Source organism: Crocodylus siamensis, chromosome 2, assembly GCF_052110815.1.
Source record: "Crocodylus siamensis isolate JL-2025a chromosome 2, ASM5211081v1, whole genome shotgun sequence".
Taxonomy (NCBI): Eukaryota; Metazoa; Chordata; order Crocodylia; family Crocodylidae; genus Crocodylus; species Crocodylus siamensis.
The window spans coordinates 188,440,785-188,459,619 of record NC_143396.1 but is presented as its reverse complement, the minus strand read 5'-3'; the positions used below and the strand labels follow the sequence as shown (position 1 = coordinate 188,459,619).

The following is an 18,835-nucleotide window of genomic DNA, read 5'->3' as shown; positions in this document are numbered from 1 at the left end:
AGTATGACCTTTTACAGCAGGAGCTTCTGCCAGGAGGGGGAAAGGAGAGAGAAAGAGTGTCTAATTAACAGTTAGGGAGCACCACATGCAGCAACACAGCATTACTCCCACTTTCTCCTACTCTGCCCTGGCAGAGGAAGAAACTGCTGTCATCATATTTGACTTGCTTATGTGCACCACAATTTGCAGCGGCTGAATTTTGGAAGAGAAATATACATGCTGCATGTGACAAAATACAGTAGCATGTGCTGAATATACTCTGCTCTCTTTTTACTCCAGGCAAAAAGTGGTTAGTATTGATGTTTACTGCACCATTAGTATGTGAACTAGTACCTTACTCACAGAGATGTAGGAAAATTCATAAGTTAAAAAAATCTATTTTTCAAATAGATACAAAGCAGCAAAATGCCAGAGGTACTATTTTTTTTCCCCCAAGGGGTTTGTCACATCATAAATTGCTGAAACTTAGAAGTTAAACCTTGGAGAAAAGTCAGCTTGGGAAATGATACTGGTACCCTATTTCACTATACATCTGTCCAGTACAAGCCCTGAAGACTGCTTTAGTAGCCACTCTCTCCAATATGAATTAAGTAAATTTATTTTTAGTTTTAGCTTCAACAGATCAACTTGGCTTGAAAGTGGCCTATAAGAAGGCTGCCAGGCTTCAATTAGAAGATACAAATTTGTGAGAAATTCTTATTCGAAACCCTGTTCTACAGCCGTCTGCTCAGAAATTATATGAACAGTCTATCAAGTCACAGATTACAGTGATAAGAGGCTGTCTACAGTGTCTTATCAGAAACCTCCAACCTTACCCTATGAATCATGTGTAGTTGTTTCCACATTTAAACAGGGCTAATATTCGACAGGATCCTTAAAAAGGATCTCATGGCTTGGTCAACCTTGGTTGAGACTTAACACCTTAGAGACTAACTGGGTCACAGGTCATAAGCTTTTATAAGCAACACCCTACTTTATGAACCAGTTGCTCTCTAAGGCCACATCCACATGAGCAGGGGTGTACATGTGCAGCAGCACAAATCATAACAGCACAGATTTGTGGCACGATGCATACCCCCGCCCATGCACTTTGCAGTGGGACACATTGTCCTGCTGTTCCACATGCTGCAGGATGGGCTGGCTGGGGCACAGGGTGCCTCAGTGCAAGGCTAGCTAGCAGGAAGCCCCCATGCTGAGGTATCTTGTGTCCCAGCCAGCCAGGGGAGTGGCATATGGAACAGGCACCTTGGGCTGCCTACTCCTCCATCTCCATGTGCTGTGCAAGATACCTTGAGATAGGTGGGTAGGTAGTCCTACGTTAGCTGCTCTTGTCTCTACATGCCTCAGCATGGGGGCTCAACTGAGGCACAGAGATGGGGGAGCAGGCAGCCCTGGTCTGGCTGCTCCCCAAATCTTGAGGTATACCGAGCACCAGCCAGCTGCTCTATGGCTAACTGGGGTACAGGGTGCCTCAGCATGGTGGCTCCACAGTAAAGCCCCTGTGCTGAGGCATGCGAAGACAGGGTAGCAGCCAGTCTACAGCTGCCTGCTCCCTTGTCCTGTGGCAGGCTGGGTTGCAGAATGCTTCAGCACAGGGGCTCCACAACTTTCGGACATGTCTCCACATTTTTCCCAGGTCACACTACTATGGCATGCTTTGCACCATTTTTTTCTTCTGGGTTCGTTTCTTTCTTGCTACTGGGATTTTGAAGTCCCAGTAGCAAATTTTGCCCCAGTGCTGCAAATTAGTAGTGCTGTGTGCCATTTAACATGCAACACACGTGATTTGTGGTGCTGCAAAAGGTCTGTGACTCTGCAAGCAACGTATTCCTGCACATCTGGATCCAGCCTAAGCTGCCTCCCTTGGTTGTCTTCTGCCAAAGTCACACAAGTTAAGGAAAGAAGTAGTTGTCAAAGGGCTGGCCACAGAACAAAAAAAAGTAGTGACAGGTAAAGAATTTGCTAGAGAAACTGAAGCCACAGAACTCTGTGGCTTCCTGCTAGCTAGCCCTTGCACTGAGGCACCCTGTATACCACCAGTCAGCTTGTTGTTACCACCTGTTGGTGAGGGTTTGAATACAACAGACATGCATGTAGATTTTTTTTATTGTATTATAAACCTTTTGTTTTGTTCCTGCTGTGAAACTTAATGCTTTGGTCACAAAATATCTGCCAGACTTGCAAGTGTCAAAACAGGCCAGTCTGCAAGTAATCCCAGCTGGCATCAAGGGCATTCCAGCCTGAGGGGACAACCCAGGATTCTCTCACCAATACAGGTAAAAGCACAAGATTCAATACTTGACAGAGGCCAGAATAGGGTCAAAACTGCAGACAGTCTTGTAATTCTGAGAACTTAAAGTAATTTCTGTATCAAGCCCCAAGCAACTGCTCTTTGAGCTCTAGCATTTAGTGAAGAGTAATCAAAGCCTTACCAGTATAAATTTCCCTGGATGACAACTTGTTTGAAGTGCAACTTCTAAGTTCCAGCAATTTATGATGTGAAGAATACCTTGAAAATAGCATCTCTAGCATTCTGCTGCTCATATCCATTTAAAAATTAGCTCTTGATTTAGAAAGTACAAGTGAAAGAAATTCCCTACACAACAGATAAGTTGTTTCAGTACTAATACTATTCACTGGTAAAAAAGTGTAAAACTTACTTCTAGTCTGAATTTATCTTATTCCACAGTCATGTACAAGACCTTCTTGTATATTTTTCTGTTAGATCTTTCCGATGGAGGGTCACTGCCTATGAGCACAAGTCACCACTTGAACTTCTTGGATACTATAACATTTACATGTTAAAATTTTAGGGCAAGTAAAACAAAAAAAATGTTACCAAAATGCTATATCAGCTTTTACAAAAGGCTACAGCTATCAAATGCAGAAAGAACATTCAAATATTCACTTGAAGTAAATATGAATAAATGTGAAGGTTGGATGCAAGGAAACAAGGAAGTTTATTTTCCTTTTTCAGGTATGAATATAAAAGCAGAGGGAGATGGATCTAGTTCTAAAGTCCAGATGAATAGAAGCAGTTCAATTAGCCAACTACAAATACATTTTTTAAAAAGTTGCCTAATTTTAAATAGACATATTTTTAGTTTGTTCCTTATAGTATAATTAGCATGATTTTGATTTCAATTATTAAAAATAAATTTAAAGTGAGGAAAAAAAACAAAAACTAGAACTACATTAATTTCAGTTTCTCTTCAAAAGCAGCTTGACATAACCCTGGAGGAAAAGCTATAATAAAAACTGAAAATTACAGTTTGCTTACTTGGATGCGTACATGTAGCTTACCCTTCCGGTGAACAAAAAAAACAAAAAACAAAAAAACAAAAAAACAAAAACCAAATTTAGTGCAGACTGTAGTACCAAATCAAGACATATTAGTATTTATTCTCAACTAGTAGATACAAATGAGAATCTTTGTAAAGTTACTAAAAAAAAATAACCACATACAAAAGACTGAAGTCCATTATTTACACAAGTGTTTATTGACTGCCGATTTATATAATGAAGAAAAATCATGCCATGCTGCTCATACCTCTTCACACTTTGTTTTTCTACATCTTTTCATGAAGTGTCTATTAACTATTTGACCTAGACACAAATCTAGTAAAGTTTTATTTAGTAGTTAATATACTAGCTGGCTTGCACAGGCCTTCGCTTTGGATTCAGCCTATTCGGGGGAGAGAGGGGTGGAAAACAGAGGGCAGGCAGTGATTCAAATCACTGTCCCGAACTGATTCAGCCAAATCGAAACTGCCCCATCCCCCACTTCCAGACCCAACAATGGCGTACCTGCCTGGCCCCAGTGCCCTGACCAGAAAAAAAATCCTGCAGTCACCAGCTGCTGCCAGGCTGGGGATGGGGGAGGTAGGGAAAGGTGCGATCCCCACTGTCCTGCGCTGCGTGGGGGGCTCTGCCACAAGCACACCAGAATCCCTGATGGCTGCTGCAGCAACCACTGAGTGCAGGACTTTTTTTGTTTGTTTGTTTTTAAAGAGCCAGAACACTGGGGCTAGGCAGGGCAGCCATTGATAGGGCTGGGAGAGTGGACAGGGGATGGGGGCTCATGGCAGAGCCCCCATGCAGCACAGGGCAATGGGGAATCACTCCCCTGCCTGGCAGGAGCTGGTGAGAGAGAAGCTTTCTTTTTAGAGTGTCAGGATACTGGGGCCAGGCAGCCAGTGATGTTGCTACAGAAGTAGGTGGGGGTTGTGGGGGGGAATGTCAGGAGATCTGATGGAGCAGGCAGGGGATGAGCCCTGGCAGGTCTTCACCCATGATTCCCTGCCCCCTCTTCCAGGCCCCACCACCTATTTACTGGCACAGAGCCTGGGTCCAGCTCCCTGCAGCAGCGAGCAGGGACTGCCCAAAAAATAAACTAACTAACTAAATAAATAAAAAGATGAATCGCTGAATCATTTCTGAATTGATTCAGAGAGCTTCGAATCGATTTGGGCCTTTTTATTCATCTCCTGATTTGATTCGGAGATTTGGCCACTGATTGAATCAGCACCCAAAGCTTCGCACAGCCCTAGCAGTTAATAGCATCTCTATGCCTTATATGAAACTGGTTATCCGCCACCACCCATACATACACATCTATGCCACTGCATTCCAAAAACCACATAGGAATAAAGAACTTAAATTTTTGGCCTATTTAAGTTGTATTTATATTGTTGTATTTATATTGTTGCACTGGGTTGTATTTATATTGTTCAAACTGTTCCCTCTTACCAGCCATCATCAAGATCACTATGTAGCTAGCTTACAGATGTTTCCATAGTTGTTTTTGGACTTAAATCAAAAATTGTAGGTTTTCTTCCTGGTCAAGGATAAGGTAACTATCATTTTAAATCTGTTTAAACACATTTATTTGTGTACCGGATACACCTCCCCCTGCAAAATAGCTATTGAAAATTGGGGTACACATCATAAAACCAAACTATTGCTTTCTTCTTTAAAAGCATGGTTGAGCATAGCAGGTGATGCTAGTGTCTTTACTTCATGTAGGCATACCATAATTTCAGTCATACACCTATGCTATCTCTACAATTGTTGAGACAGTTCTGCAGCATACAAACATGTGCTATCATTAGTAGAACAGCAGTTTTATGCATTTTTACTCATTACATTAAATTACTTATGTGCAAGTAAATTTCTTTTCATTCTGCCCTCAAAAAAAAGGCAGGAGTCTTATTTGGGGGCATAGGGTATGTAAATAAATACAGTATTAGTTAACCAAATGTAATGCATTTCTTTGACAGCCAAAGTTTGCCAACTGGTTGCATAATCTATTTTGTATGTTAAATAATTTTAACAAGTACAGTTAATGATTACTCAGTTATATATAAAATGATAGTGAATTTCTCATGTCAAAAGCTATAAAGCATGAGAGATTTTAGGTTTTCCACCACAGCTTGCATTAGAATGTTCTACTATATACAGTACATTATGACTGATTTTTGCTGTGAAAAAATACCGAGTGTGGAAGAACTGGACATGGTGCTTGTGTCTTAGCAATAACGTCATAATTGAGCTCTATCAATCCAATATATTACTAGGTCTGGCTCCAACCTTACTATAGAATCTACTGTATATGGAAGAATCACATAAGAAGATATTGTACAGGAAAATGTTCAAGTGCTCAACTGTAGTAGTTTTGTGTATTAATCTTTCACTGCAATTGCTTATTTAACAATGCATAAGTCATCAGTTTCTTTGTTCTCACTGCTAATTTGCAGTTTCAACTCAATCCTCTTGATGGTTTTTATAGCACCCCCTACACAATGAACCGAGATGCTAGAAAACAAGCCAAGACTAATTTCTAGTAGCTTACCTGTCTTTGATGGTCCAGATCTGCTTTGTTACCAACTAAAATCATAGGAAATTCATCACGGTCTTTCACTCTAAGAATCTGCCTTTGAAACTTGTAGATTTCTTCAAAGCTGAAAAGAAAAGATTTCAAATATACTACTACATGTGCTCTGAAGCCATGGTATCATAGGCAAGCCCCTCAGACTGTATGTTTACATGAAAAGAAGGGCAACAGGTGTCAATTTTCATTTTAATATAACACAGGGCATAAAAAAAAAAAAGAGAGAGAATTACCAAGCTTTCACATAACTCAATTGAATCTTTACACAAGTTGGTGATATAGAATTTAGAGGACCTGCTCTGACTTTCTGGAGTGGGAATCAGCAATGTTTTCTAGTAGTGGCCACTTTAAAAATGGAGCTGCTGGATGCTTCCAACCCAAGTCACGCTGCCAGAGCTGGAGCCAGGGTCCAAATCCAGATCTATTAGGCCCTGCTGCTCGCATCTACTGCTGCCACCACCATGTGGACAAAGCCCCCTGCTACCAAAACCTCATTTCTACAGGCCAGCCAGGGGTGCTTGCCCACCCCTGTTTGGTTAAGTACAGACAATAAAAAAGCCCAAGGTTGAATCAATTCAATCTTCACAAGTTAGTCTAAGCTGCACAGCTTGAACTCATAAGTGAACAGACATTCATTATGATTCTGGAAGTGTAGCCAAATGCCTGCAGTGGCCCAGCCCAAAAGCTGGGGCACACTAGAACTCCCTGCTTGGTTGGAGCAGACTGCTTGGGCCAAGCCTAGCCTGCTCACCCTGTGGGGAGGGGAAGCTTGTGGGGGAGGTGCAAAGCATCCTGAGATGCTGGGAGACTGAGTCAAGGGGATCTGGGGCAAGAAGTTCAATAAACCAATTTAATCTAAATCAGTTAAGTCTGATACTACATCCACCCAGATTCATCTTAAACTAGTTTTGGCCAGTTTGAAAGCAGTTTATGTGCACTGAACTTTTGTTGTGTGACAGATCTGAACCGGTTTCCAATCAATCAATCACTTATACCAGTTTATGTGCAACTTCTGTCCCTGGCCTTTGAGAACTACAAAGAAGCATGTGCTGATCAATATGATACAGATGGTACAGCTTCTGAGTTTTCTTAATATGAATGTCTTGAGTTCCTGAATCATTATCTTCATTTTTGGTTCAATGATAATTCAAGTCACCGTTGTCAGAAACAAACGAGTGAAAAGTACCTCCTGAAATCAGGATGGGCTTCCTGCCTCCATTTAAGCAGCAAAGGCATTTTGTTAGTTTCCATAAATAGTTATACAGAAAATTAAATTCCATTCTTCTATGGCCAGAGCCCACAGGAAAACTTAACATTTAGAATAAGAAAGCAGAGGTCAAGACTTCCAGGAAAGGAAAAGAGAAATAAATATCAGTGGTGGGGGAAAGGAGGGGGGAAGGATTAAATTTAAAGAACTGAATCCAAGCACCCAAAATTGAAATTCCCAGCCAAAATATGTAGCCTTATAAACAAAAAGGCATGAATATTATTTCAACTAGTCTCATCCAAAAATCCAAGCAGGCCTCCTAATGTAGCTTCCAGCTACTTCTGACCTTTAAACTTTGTTCTTAATTATAAAAAAGTTTATCCAGTTAGGAAAAGGTATTTCCTGGAAGCACAGGAAAAGGGGAAGGGTTCAACTGGCCAGTAAGGACACAGTTTCCTGCCTGCAAGATAAAGGCAAGGGCAAGAACAGGGCAAATTAAAATTGGACCCGAGAACCATGAGCCTTTAGAGGACAGCATGTTCAAGGGCCTGAACAGCAACAGAGCAGAGAAAGAAGCTGCCTTAAAGCAGTGAAAGAGGCAGCCAAGCAGAACAAAGAACTGTGCTACCAATCAAACTTTGTTTATACAACAAAATATTTATGTTTACAAGTCATACTTCTGCTTTCATAAATTCAACTGTATGAAAATGTTTACTCTATTGCGAGCTTGGTATAAGTGGCTCTCCAGCTACAGATGCTGAAAACATCTGCACATCATTTAAAACTTGGGCAGAGTGATCCTAAACCACCATGCTGCCAAAATCAGTGCCTGGAGCCAGAAATCTATCTACATATGGTCCCAATTTAGCTAATATTCAAATAGCTGGACCAGTGTTCACAACAGGCATTCTTTGGAAAAATGCCCTCCTCAGAGGGGAGGGATCCAGTTGATGTCACCCACAGAAACAAAGCATTGGGACAAGTGCACTGTCAAGTACACCTGAGGTTACTGCTGCTCTTCTCAGAGATTGGCAATAGTTGTGGGTTGGGTACATGCAACTCTACTTTCCAGCAGCAGTAAGATAAATTACTGCTAACGCCTGTATTCTTCCCTAGATCAGATCCACTTCTCTACCTAGGCCGACCCTGAACTGGAGTCAGTACTAGGAGCAGGTACAAGAAATCTTGCCTCAGGCTGTTGTGAAAGAAGTCTAGGTCTCTTCCCATGTCCTTAGATTAGTTAGAAAGTGATGTAAAGCAAGCCCTGAAATATGGTGTTAAAAAGGCACTGCCTTTGCTAGATGGCAAGCAACAGTTTAGATCTGCTAGCCACACCAAGTTTCCATGACAACTTTTATTATTAAATTCAGGAGCATCTTAAAGATGCTGTTGCTCTATGAAGTTTTTGCTACAACATACCTTATTGGGATAAAGCTCCATGAGGGAATAGTGTATTCCCGCCACAAAGCTACGGCATCAGTTGTCATATCTGTTAACAGATACATAGTAGAACCCTGACCATTTAGTACCAGGGTGGTCTGCAACCTATTTCCTTCACACCAAGTTGCTAAATTAAAAAGCCAAGTCACTCACCTGTTTGCTGCAGCTTTTAATTCAAAGGGCTCCACTTCACTGATCAGCTGAAGCTCAGCAGCAGTTCCATGCAGCTGATCAGATAAGCTATGCAGCTTATATATTTCAAAAGGCAGCAACCAGCTGGAGTAGCTCTGCGTTTCTATGCAGCTGTTTCCTGCAGCTACAGCTCGATTCATTTATTTACTTCTGTCACAGACACACTGACAGAGAGACCTGCTAGTGTATAAGCCCTTATTTTTGTGAGGGCTAGATATTTCCTTGGTTAGGGTCTGTAGATTTTACTGTACCAGACAGGATTATTGTAATAGTCACTGATGCAAACAAGTAGTTTTAGACAGAGCTCCAAGATACGTTTTCATATCACGCTTACCTTCCTCTATCTGTGACAGAAAAGACGAGCAGAAAGCCCTCCCCTGTCCTCATATATTGCTCTCGCATGGCTCCAAATTCTTCTTGTCCTGCTGTATCTAGAACTGAACACATGTAGAAGACTTGTTAACTACAAGCATTACAAATGCTAAAGAAACTGGGATAATGCTCCCTTTTAATTTTTAATTATTATTTATTCGCAGATTTTGCCATTTGCGGGGGATACGAGAACATATCCCCCATGAACGGTGAGGGTCACCTGTATCAGGATTTTATCTTCTGAAGGCTACGTACTGCAGGATTCCTGCTCATGGATCTTAACTTTTTAGAAAAACTTGGGAGGACTCTAACAAGTGATGAACTTTTTTATGGTTGGCTTCAACTTTAGGGCAGACTCAGTAAGAAAACGCTGCATAAAATCAGGTCTAAAGACAAGGAGCAACAGAAGGCCTACTCTACCACTGATTAGTTTATAGCAGACAAGTTTACCTGGAGGAATCTTTTCAAATAGATTTCTAACAGAGAACTAAGGGTGGAATCAGGCATTGCCTGACATCTCATTTATGCCACCATAAAAGTTTATGGCAGCGCAAATGCATTGGTACTCATTATTGTGCCACATAAAAAAAAAACAAAACAGTGGCATAACAAAAAGGCAGCAACAGATTCTGCCACTTTATTCCGGTGGACGTCCATTAGCTCTTCAGCAGTAGAGTACAGGCTGCCTGAGCTGCTTGCACTCTCCTGCCATGCTGGCAGGGGCTCTGGAGGTTTGAGGGGCCCTCAAGCCCCTGGAGCTCTTGCCACTTCGCTGCCCCCCCCCACCCCCAGGCACACCCCAGGGAATTTCTGGACACCTCTACATAAGCAGGAAATTTTGGGATTCCCCAATCAGCCAGACCCAGGACACAAAAGTCTGGCTGAGCAGACAGTGGGACTTCTCCTGCCCAGGCAGACCCACAACCTGGGTGTGGCTGGGTAGACAAAAGCCCCAGGTTTCCCTGCTCAGTCACATCTGTCCCCAGTGATCACTAGGGACAGGTCTGGCTGAGGGGAGAAAACAGGGAAATTACATCACCCCTTGGCCTGCACCATCAAGGGTGGGACAAGGGACAATGCATGTTTCACCCAAGGAAATGGCTCAGCTGTGCCACACTGATCTGTTTTATTCAGCAGTATTTCTAGCCCTAGGTAGAACATTTGGAAGGCAACATCTATACCCTGCATAGGTGGCAAGCAACCAGTAGATGACCTATTTTAAATGGACTCCACTACCAATAAATAGGGGTCTACCCAATTCAAGGCAGCAGCAAGCCAGTTCTGCAAGCAGATCACAGGGCCAGGTGTCATGTCTGTGGGCTTATCATGGCAGGTCCCCCCTGACCTCTGATTGGCCAAGGGGCCCTGGTGGCCCTACCCCTCTGCTGACTGGTGGAGGGCTGTCCACTATAGTCCTACCCCTTGCTGATTGGCTGAGGACTGTCATATGGCCCCATCCCTCACTGCTGATTGATGGAGGGGGGGGCTGCACAACAGAAAGCCAATCTCAGACAATCAGCAGCAAGGGGAGGGGATAGCAGTCATTTCATCTGCGTGCCTTCATGCTGGCAGTCCATTTCATGCTTGGCTACATGGCTGGAAGAACTGCTGGCTCCCCCTGGGGAGCCAACATTTTATTTCTAGTAATGGTTTTTCCTCCCTGTAGATTTCAGAGATGACCTGATTGTGATTTCCACAAAATCTGCAAGACTGCGATTTGAATAGGTCCCCATCCATAAATAGGGTGGCCATATTAATTTTGAAGGAAATTCAGGACAGGTGGGTGCCCCCACCCCTCTGCTCCCTTCCCAATCCCACATCTCCCAGGATCTATGATGGTGGACCAGTGTGAAGGCCCTGCACCACTGAGGCTCCATCAGCACATGCTGTATGGCCACACAGCATTTCCCCTACCATCACCAACCACTTGGGGCCACCATAGGCAGCTCAGGCCTTGGCAGTGGCCAGTGGCACGGCACAAGGGTGGCCATCCCAGCTCACCCCATGCAGATACTGGAGCCCTGGCCCCCTCCCCTGCCGATTCCCACTGCCGGCTAGAGGAGTGGGGCTCAGCCCAGCCTGCTCCCTCAGCCTTTAGCCACTGCTCAGGAGCAGCTGAGCCAGGAAGCTCTGACAGTCAGTTAACTGCATATTCATAAACTTCTAGCATACAATCAGGAAAGCAGCCAGTCGCCACTGTAAATCAATGCATAGTGTACAAATTTGAGCATTCCACCCTCTTAATTCTAAGACACTGCCAGCTAAACTCTTAAATATTTATAAGTTACGCTGCTTTTTTAAATTTTTTTTTACTTACTATCCAACCTTGCTGCCCTCTCATCTATCACACATTGTTTGGTGTATGAATCTTCAATCGTTGGATCATAATCCGTGACAAAGTAGGACTGTAGAAGAGAGAGAATTTGTTTAATCTTAGCCATTGCAAAATTCACAGATTTACCATCATTGAAGTAGCGCAGACTGAAGACTAAGGAAAAAGCTCACCATGCATTGAGGTGAGAGATGTGTAGTTCCCCGAACAAAATAAAAGAAAAAAGCCTCTATACACAAAAATCAGAGAAGCCAATGACACAAAAGAGGTTAAGTGTCATCTGACAAACTGTAGTAACTGACACAGAAAAGAAACAGCATCTAAAAAGGGTATATGATGCTTGTTGCACATATTAATGGGATAAATATGTATTAGTCCTCTTTTGGGGAAGATTTATAGCCTGTGTAAACATTTAGTGTTGTAATAATGTGGAAGTATAAACAAAGCAAGTGTTTAAGAGGCATCACAAGTACTGTACAAGCTGTTTTTGTAGAAAAATTAGTTATAAAAGTATTTGAGAGATACTGAACTCCTTTCAGGAAATTCTTGGCTGCTTTTGTAGTTATCCTAGGCCCATTCTCCATTGTCCTTACTTTCCATCTATAAGCATGAGATAGAGTTCATCCCTGGTGTAACTACCTATAGACCTTTCTACTCTGCCTTCATGTTACACAATTCAAATCAAATGGTTCTTTCTACTCAAGAATTGCTTTATAGTCAATAGCTGTATCTTGACCTAAATAGTCTTTTTAGATTTCCACTCTTTTATACTTGGACCTAAACATTTGAGGGAGGTTCGTCATGTTCCTGTCCACAGGCATATGCAAAAATCTAGAGGCATTTTAAATCATTGTCGCAGGGAAAAAGGAGGGGAGTGCCTCCATTGCCACAAATCTCTAAGGTTCAGTTCCAAACACCAATTGTTACCTACATAAAAACACAAACACATACACACAGCAAGCCCACCTGCCATTAAGGTTCTTGTCACTTTGATAACGGGTTTGGTACTATGTACCCAGAGTGAAGCAGAGCAGCTCAGACAGAGACAGGCTTAGTGCTAAAGAATCACTTTGTCTGGGATAGTTTGTTACCCAGCAGTCAGAGACAAATTTAGGTTTTTATTTTTAAACCTCGCAACTAAACTTCCACTAAAAAAAAGTAAGCAAAATGATATGCCAGTCTCCAAGCTTTGGTTAAAGTTCCCTTGACACCACCACCACCTTCATTTTGATTTGTGAATATTCCCATAATGGAAGGATATTAGACACCTAAAGTTCACCATGCTTTAAAACACGTGTTTGTGCACCACTCTTGCCTCTTTGCACAAGCACAAAATTTAAAAAGCATGAACTCTATTCTATAGTCCAAAGGAAAAAAGTTAAATTCTTCTAGCACTGTACAACCTACACATTAGCTTTTACTTTAGTCTTGCTACCTAAAAGTTGAATCCAATCTCATTGTTTATCTATTTCATAAATCCAGGCACCAGAGGCTTTTCTTCTTAGCTCCACATATTCAAATAAAAATAATTTTGCTCGACTTCAGAATAAACACAGCTAACTAACCCTCTCAATTTTAAAGGTTGTTGTTACCAGAACACTTGTTTTTTTAGCATGAATAAGGCCAGTTCCTAAATTTCATTTGTATCAACATTTATTATTGTGGTCAAAATATAAAACAGTACATATTTTCCATACTTTCACAGAACCCACCAACTTTAACTCCAAAAAACAGCAATAAAAAAAAAAAAAAATCTGCGATACACATTCTGACTTAATTTCACTATATAGCATACTCTAGTTACAGCACACAGATTGGATGGCCGTAGACTGGGGGTGGCAATTGTTTTAGACAGAGGGCTGCTTACTGAGTTTTGGCAAGCTATTGAGGGCTGCATGACAGGCAGCCAGGGGCAGATAAATATTCATTTTCTAAGTTTTTTTTAGGGGCTGTGTGGGCTGGATAGACTGGCCTAGTGGGCTGCATCTGGCCCACAGGCCACATTTTGCCCACCCCTGCCATAGACAGTGCCCTCCAGATGCTTCCACTTAAATCACTGCTGTCTTGCTAATATAGAATAGATTTTTAGCGAGTGACAAATGCAGCATATATTTATAAAAATCTCTTGGGGATATTTTACAAGACATTAATAGTCTTTATTCTCCAAATTCCCTAGTTCTGACAAAAAATACCTGTTTCAATATTTCAGTGAACACCAAGTTCATTTATTTGGGGGTGACAGAGGGGAACTAAATCAGACACCACTATGCTTCACCAACCAAGGAGGCCAATGAATCCAACACCTCTCTATAACATATACAATTCCATAAACAAGCTTAGTTTCATCAAGCTATAATCCGGTGTTCTGGGGTGTTTCAAGTGGAACACATCTACAGCCTTGTTTAAAGCTTTGTCCTCTTCCCCTCTAATAAATAAGAATATTAACATTTAGATGGGTGCAGCATAAGAATTTCTCACCAGAGAATCAATGCCATAATCAAGTCCATTACACCCATGTAATTTTTACCTTGTTGGTAACATGGATGTTTTGCAGGACAGAAACTTGCAATTTCCTTGTATTTGTTCTGAGCCAGCATTAATTTTAATTATCCAAAAATCCATGTTTCACTTACAAAAACTGCAAGTCTCAAAAACAAAACTAGAGCAAGTCTATGAGAAAAATTAATTGAGCCTCGAGTTAAACACTGCTTTTAAAAAGCTGACCTCTGACTAATGAACAGGCAATAAAGTGAAACTCAAATAATCTCATCTAAACTTCAAACAAGCCATGCATGTTTGAAAGTAAAAGACTCTGACCTTGGAATAGGAAAAATTAAAAATTTGATCTTGTAGCAAAAACTGTTTTTTCCAAGATCTAAATTTTGAAAGATTACGCAACTGCACTGAGATTTTTCCCACTGAAACCCATGACAGAGGTTTTTGAAAAACTACTGTTTCTTAAGTTAAGTGACTGTAAAGCACTTCACATGCTACTTTACAGAACGCCAAATTTTGAATGAAATGCAAGGTGTGGAATCAGCTTACTCCCCATTTGATTAGTAAACATATTTTTTAAAAATGTTGATTTTAGAAGTGTTAGAAGAAATGCCAAATTATTCCTATGCTGTAAAGAAACAATCAAGTACTTTGGGGATTCCTCAGAGGGATTTTCCTTGTTAGTCTTTCAAGAGCCAAGTACAGCGCGAACTCATTGTGGAAAAATGAGACATGGCTCCGTTTAAAGACTCCACTACTGCATTTGTCTGAATTTTGATTCTGCTCAAAGATAATGGGCAAACATGATTACATATTGGTTCATCATTTTATCTTGCACCTTTAAGTAGTGCGCCAATTAATTTAGGCAGACAAGGTTCGTTAGGTAAATCTGATATATTAGACCAACTCAAATAGTTGGAAAAATTCTTTGCAAGCTTCCAATTTTTTCAACTATTTGAGTTGGTCTAATAAAAGATAAACAGATTTACCCAAAGAACCTTGTCTGCCTACGTCCTTAGATCAACACAGCTAACCTACACCCCTCAATAATTTATTCGTTCAATGTATATGCTGTCCTTCCCAACAAAAGGTGCAGGGCAGCCTACAATAAGAAAACAAAATAACTTCTGAAACAGGATAACTTTTAAAAATGCAAGAGAATGAATAAACAGGGTTATCATCATGTGTTGCAGCTCTTGCTTCCTTATTCAAAAGGAAGTATATGGAGGAAAGTTTTTCTGTCCGCCCGCTGCCCCACAACCTTTTAAGTGTCTAACATTGGTGAGTATGTGCCTTGCACTTGATAGACAGTTATAATCCTCAGTAGAGCTACAAGCTCCTAGATGACTTCCATGGTGCCACGATGCTTCTGACTAGCTATGAAGCTACCAACTATGCAAATAGATGGTTGTTTTTGGGAAGCCCATATTAAAAATGTTTACTTTATAACGAAATTTCATTTTTACCTTTAATTTTGTAATAAAAAAAAAAAAAAAGCACCCTAGAATGACTTTGTAGAATTACATTTAAAAATAAAGTTACCAAGCATGCAAAACTGCCAGAAATTGGCATTACATTTAACTAAGCAAGCAGAGGCTCCATCATTGGGTTATATGTATATATAGAAACAGAAAATAAGGAAGTTGGGACAAAGATGGACAAAACATTTAAAATCCAGGGTTGTGGGGGTTTTTTTTTAAAAGACCAAAATAGAACAAGCAGCTCACAGTATTCATCTCTATTCCCCACTTGCCTGTTACTTCACTTGTAACACAAGTAGCACAGGTTAAGACAACATAAGCAATGCAGATACATACACTAGAAGTGTGAATGACTGCAGAAAATGAATGAGAAAAGCACTCTGGAAATAAAGGAAGGTGAGAGAGACTACCTAAAAACCTTAAAAAGGTCTTAAAAGCCTAAGGAGGGGGAAAGGAGAGAATGCAGAACAATGATGTAATGATTTGAGGAATTCTAATATAATAAAAGCCTTAGACTACTTGTCTGTAATGCTCCAAGCCAACTGTGCATGCGCCACCGCCGACGGGCTGCAAAGGCCCAGAGCATTATGGACAAAGGGGGTGAGGGAGCCATCACACCCCTCCCCGCCTCCACAACATCTGGCAGGGAGCAGGGAGGTGGCGGGCAGGCTTGTGGAAGCTCAGGCCTGGTGGGCTTCCAGTGCACTGTCCCCACTGCCTTTGTCAGCTGCTAGCACACAGCAGCCCTCCTGATGCCTTCCTGCACTGTCCCAGGGTCAAGGCAGCCTATCCCCAGGCAGTTCCCAGGCACCAAGGACCATGCACAGGGTGCTGGAAGCACCAGGGGCTGGGGAGAAAGCTGCAAGGGACCAGATTTCCCCCCCGCCCCCAATCCCTTGCCCTGGCAGAGCCTGCAACAGGCAGAGAAGCAGCAGGTGAAGGAAGAGCTACAGCAAGGCAGGAGTGTGTGGAGCCTGTACCTAGGGGAGCAGTGGGAACACAGGCCTTGGTTGGGCAGGGTAGAGGGGTGTGGGGACTCCTTCCCCACCCCACAAAAAACCCCCACAAAAAACAAAAGCCTCTCTTCCCATAGCGCACAGCCTCTGCTGCTGGTGGCAGCAGCATAGACACTCGGAATACTCATGGCTCCAGCCAGCGCTGCACATGGCTCCAGCCAGCGCTGCACATGGCTCCAGCCAGCGCTGCACATGGCTCCAAGGAACACAGCCAAACCTACTTCTACTGTGCAGGGCTCCCCACAGCACATGTGCAGGACCCAGCAGTCATATGCCATTAAGAGAAACTCTGTGCCATGGAGCCAGTGGCCTTCACCGCTCCCTCCCATTCAGGTCTCAGGACTCCACTGAGAAGCAGAAGGCAGAGTCCTAGGACCTGCATGGCAGGGATTAGGGAAAGTAGCAGGCTCCATTGCATGGGGCTTCCCCCTGGTTGTGCATGATAGGTGGGCCAGACAGCTGCACTCCTTGCTGCCACATGTAGAGTTGGTTAAAGTTGCGCACCGCCAGGCGGTAGCACCCAAACAGGTCATGAATGTCCCAGTGTCACTACCCATTCCTGCCATCACCACCAGCAGGGATTGGGTACCATGTGGGGGTGGGGAGAAGGGAAGTGTGTGGGGGTTTCCCACCCCCCAAGCCCCACACCCTGTCCCCACACCCCCCTTATTACACCGCAATATACCCTATACCCCCCACCTCTTCAACCTCTCCACACACCCACCCCAACCACATCCCATACATGCCCCCATAGACAATACACAAGAGCATGACTATTTTTGAGTTATTATGCAATCATCTAAATATATAGTATGTAAACAAAAAGCATAACAAATTTCTGTAATAAAAATTAAAATATGTATGGCATGGGTTTGACTTTTAGTATATGATTTGGGTTTTTTCTGGTTCCAAGATGGCAAACTCTCCCCCACAAAAGGGGTACTTCTAGTGGCAAGGTCAGGGAAGGCACCTAAAAGCTCAAATGACTGTTGTTAATCAAAGGAGTCATTTCCAACATCTATAAAGACTTTAGTACATCATCAGCTTAAGCACAAGTATTTTTGGAAAGCAGAAACAAAAAAGCACAACTGCTTTCTACAGGAGTGAGAGAGGCATACAGTTTTTGCTATAGAAATAAGTTAAAGGCCATATATGAACAGTTTTATTGACTCAATGGTGATTTCAGCTTGCCAAATATGTAGTCCAGAGGCTTTAAAAGCATCTTTGGTAATTTAGCAAAAAACAAGACAGCGCCCCCACCCCACCCCCGCACACAAGTGTACACACTTGGTCCAAAAAAAATTAGGAAATCTTTTATGAATGCACAAGGATTTTTTGTTTTGGTTTTGAGGCAAGCATTTCTTAGGGTAATTTATTTTGTTGGACCAACTGCATAGCTGGAAAAGAGCTCGGCAAGCTTTCCAATGCAAGACCTTCTTCAGGTCACCAGGGTTAATCATATAAACAAATCATTTAATTCTGTGAAATACTGACCATTCATTCAATATTTCACTGACTATAAGGTGTTACAGATAGTGGAGGTTTCTCACTGGGAGTTGTACACACACACACACACACACACACACACACACACACACACACAGTGAGACAGGCATGGCATTCTGTATATTGCTCCTTAATAAAAGTTAAGGACCCTGTATAGGACCTGGTTAATCAGGTAACAACGTATAACTGTGGTAGGCTGTTAGAATTTCTCATCTGAATATTTTGCCTAATTTACATTGGGAGTACTGGAGTTTCGTACATGCCTATAACACTTGAATTCACTGGGGATTGTGCAGGAAAGCAAGACAAGACAATGCTTTCCCAGATGAGAATGCTTTAGACGATCATGAAACAAACAAACCAACCAACCAACCTGAAGAATCCTACATCCTGCCCCCAGTGCATGTAAAAGCCTTGGTTCTGATCCTTTTGGTGATCAAAAGGAAATTACTGTAGTTTCTGTGTATAACCCACACCTTTCACCAAAAAAAGCTGGGGATAATTGAGGTGTGCATTACATGCCAGGATAAGCACTCCCCATATTGGCTCAGAAGTTTGGAGGAGAGGGGTAGTAGCATCATGATTTTTTTTTCCCTTTCTTGGGGCTGTCCAAAAATAAGGCTTGTGATATATTCAGGACATGTTGCATGCAAGGAAAATATGGTAAATGTTTAAAAGCCATTTGTGAAGGGATAACAGGGAGTTATATGTAGCCTGGGGATATCCAGGGTAATGTTGCAAAGGAACCTACAAGTCAGACCTCTCATGTTTCATGCAAGGGTAAACACTTGAAGAGCCAAGGCTTGGCTAACTTGCTTTCTTCAAAAAGATTTCCTCTGAATTACATTTGTTCTAAGTACTTCGCTTTAAGGAGGCTGTTTGCTTGCGAGTTACCATGCTGTT

The 18,835-nt window shown here is 42.2% G+C and overlaps 1 protein-coding gene across 1 annotated transcript in view; it reads right to left on the bottom strand.

Annotated features, from left to right (window-relative positions):
• The window catches only part of RRAS2 (RAS related 2), an 87,122-nt gene that overhangs the window by 17,983 nt on the left and 50,304 nt on the right, over positions 1-18,835 (bottom strand). Inside the window, exons 2-4 of the mRNA XM_090032631.1 lie at positions 11,419-11,506; positions 9,064-9,166; positions 5,852-5,960 (exon numbers count right to left, since the gene is read on the bottom strand). Coding sequence (XP_089888757.1) covers positions 5,852-5,960; positions 9,064-9,166; positions 11,419-11,506 — 300 coding nt within the window. The remainder of the gene's footprint in view (positions 1-5,851; positions 5,961-9,063; positions 9,167-11,418; positions 11,507-18,835) is intronic.